General features: G+C 34.6%; 1 protein-coding gene across 1 annotated transcript in view; it reads right to left on the bottom strand.

The window, feature by feature from the left end:
* The window catches only part of LOAG_18334 (hypothetical protein), a gene marked incomplete at its 5' end in the record, with an annotated part of 13,003 nt that overhangs the window by 3,095 nt on the left and 7,467 nt on the right, over positions 1–2,441 (bottom strand). The window contains 3 exons of the mRNA XM_020450995.1: positions 697–767; positions 1,267–2,082; positions 2,178–2,278. Of these exons, the coding sequence (XP_020305265.1) occupies positions 697–767; positions 1,267–2,082; positions 2,178–2,278 (988 nt within the window). The remainder of the gene's footprint in view (positions 1–696; positions 768–1,266; positions 2,083–2,177; positions 2,279–2,441) is intronic.

Below are 2,441 nucleotides of genomic sequence, written 5' to 3'. Positions count from 1 at the left end.
AATATTTCACAACTTACTGCATTTTAAAACTCTTAATATTGCATAATTTACTGCATTTTAATAACCTCTCAACAGTCCGGTTGTCTTTTGAATATACATCATTCGCTAAAAAGACTAAAAAGAATTGCGCACAGAGTCTGGATTTTTCCACGGAATGAACTTCATAAACTATATTCTGGTAGAAAAGTCCACAATGGCATAAACTTACAGATGTGCGAGAACTATTTGTGGTACTTCTAGAACTATCTTCACGTGGCATCGATGCCGCATATCTGGTTGGTGTAGGACTTCTTGATGAGGAAAGCGGACTGACCGTAAGTTTAAACTGCCTCGATTTTGGAGGTGGACTAAGCAGTGACGTTTGCTGAAAATCGATGGTAAAATTTCTTCAATTTGTCAGAGGAAAAAAAAATCAAAACAATAAGAGATGACAAAAAAGAATTGCAAAGACAAAAATGTGTTAATTCAAAGTAAAAATCCTCCTGCTAACCGTATACTAAGCCTACTGAACATTCTATACCACAAACCATTCCCTTTATCCTCTTCACTCTAATGATCGGTAATTTGAAATGACATGTGATGCAACTCATAATTACATTACTAGAGATATGTCAATTCCAAGGACAAACAAATTAATTATTTCGTCGTAGTGCTTAGCATTATCATGGAGAGAACATATTTCAGTAACGAACTTACTGCTAATTTATTGTCCATTTGTACATCCGGAGTAGGTGATGGAACGGTCGTATGGAAACTTGATGATGATTCTGCAAATATACAATTTGCCAAATTACAACTTATCCTTTATTGAATTGTCAGCTAACACTCAAAAAAAATAAAAACAAAGCTAAAATAAAATTTATGATATTTTCTAATTTCCCAAACATTAAATGAATATATCGTAAAAGTTTTACAAGTATCAAGCATCAAGGAAACTTAACCATTCTAATTTTCTTAGAGATCAAACAGCTAAACTACAGCCAATTTGCAACACATTCTCAAAGACGTGACAGAACTTGGAAATGAAAAACAGGAAAACATGCAAGATAATGCCATATGCATCAGATGCATGTATATCGCGTGAACAAGAAATACCGGGGATCAGAAAGCTCAGTACGAACAAAAAACCTCTTCAAATTTAAAACATGGGAACAAACAGTGTGGTTTAATTGCAGTTAAACGAAGCGGTATACTGACAAGTTATATGCATTCACATGATATAAAGGAACTACACTAATGACCCTATTATCAAAACAAAAGTATTACCTTGTGAAGTAATTCCTTCCTTTTCGATTTCATCATCACCCTTTTCCTCATTGTCGGTCTCGATATCAGATGGTAATGGTGTAAAAAACTGTTCATCAACAATATTGGAAGGCAAATTACATCGATCCGTAGCTATCTCATTTCCATCGATTATATCGTTCGATTGAACAGCCAACTGCTCCTGTTCTTCAACTTGGGAATAACTTACATCAGACCGACCAACAACTGATATCAATAATGCCTCTTTCGAAGTATCCTGTTTGAAATTTACAGTTTCGCCGAATATTAATTCACTAGAATGATTACTTCCTGGTGAATGGATAGTTAAGGAAGCAGGATCTTTTAGAACTGTTGGAACATTCTGTGAGCAGGGTAACTTATTGTCTTTGGATAATGGCGTTTCATTCGAAGCACTGCAACTTCCTTCAACATAGTTTGATTTAAGAGATCGTTCACTGAGGCGTTCTGAAGGTGTTAAAGTGTTGCTCGAAGATAAACCGATGAAAGAACATGTACCACGTGTTCTTCCAGGTGAGTGAAGGTTTTTATATTTTTCAGAAACACTATCAGTTCCTGATTCCTCTTCTAATAGAAGCTTCGAAAATTGGGAGCTTTCTATATTTCCCTTTTTATGATCCCTTTCTGAACTACAGGATTTGTTTATGGTGTAACCATCAGCACTAGAAGTCGTTCTACTTTTATCAGCTTCCGAAAACTCTCCATCCGAAAACGTTCTTTCTGCAGAAACTTTCATCGAAGTAAGTCTCGAAGGTGATATTGGGTAGCCCGGCAAAACAGTCGATTTTTCATTGTTATCTAAAAATCATTGTATGAATGAAATGGAAGAGTTATGGAAAATATTCAAAAATAATTAATAAAAACAGATTGAAAGATAACGAGAAACTGATTACCATTCCCATTTTGCAACTTAATCAGTTGTGCAATATCTTTTTCCGTTTCCGTAATGTAACGTACATGAGCGTTGATTTGTGCCCTCAATGAGTTTTCCTCACTGAAAATTGTCATTGCAATGGGAAAAAAAAAAGAAAAAAAATGTTGCCTCACCTAATGTCCTTGAATCTTGATGAATTAACATGAAAAACAGGAAAAACAATGCAAAGATGAAATATATAGTAATGTAAAGGAAAAATACATTACTGTATTTATCTCTTTCT

Source organism: Loa loa (genome assembly GCF_000183805.2).
Source record: "Loa loa unplaced genomic scaffold supercont3.265, whole genome shotgun sequence".
NCBI classification, from domain to species: Eukaryota; Metazoa; Nematoda; class Chromadorea; order Rhabditida; family Onchocercidae; genus Loa; species Loa loa.
This window is presented reverse-complemented; position numbering and strand designations above follow the sequence as displayed.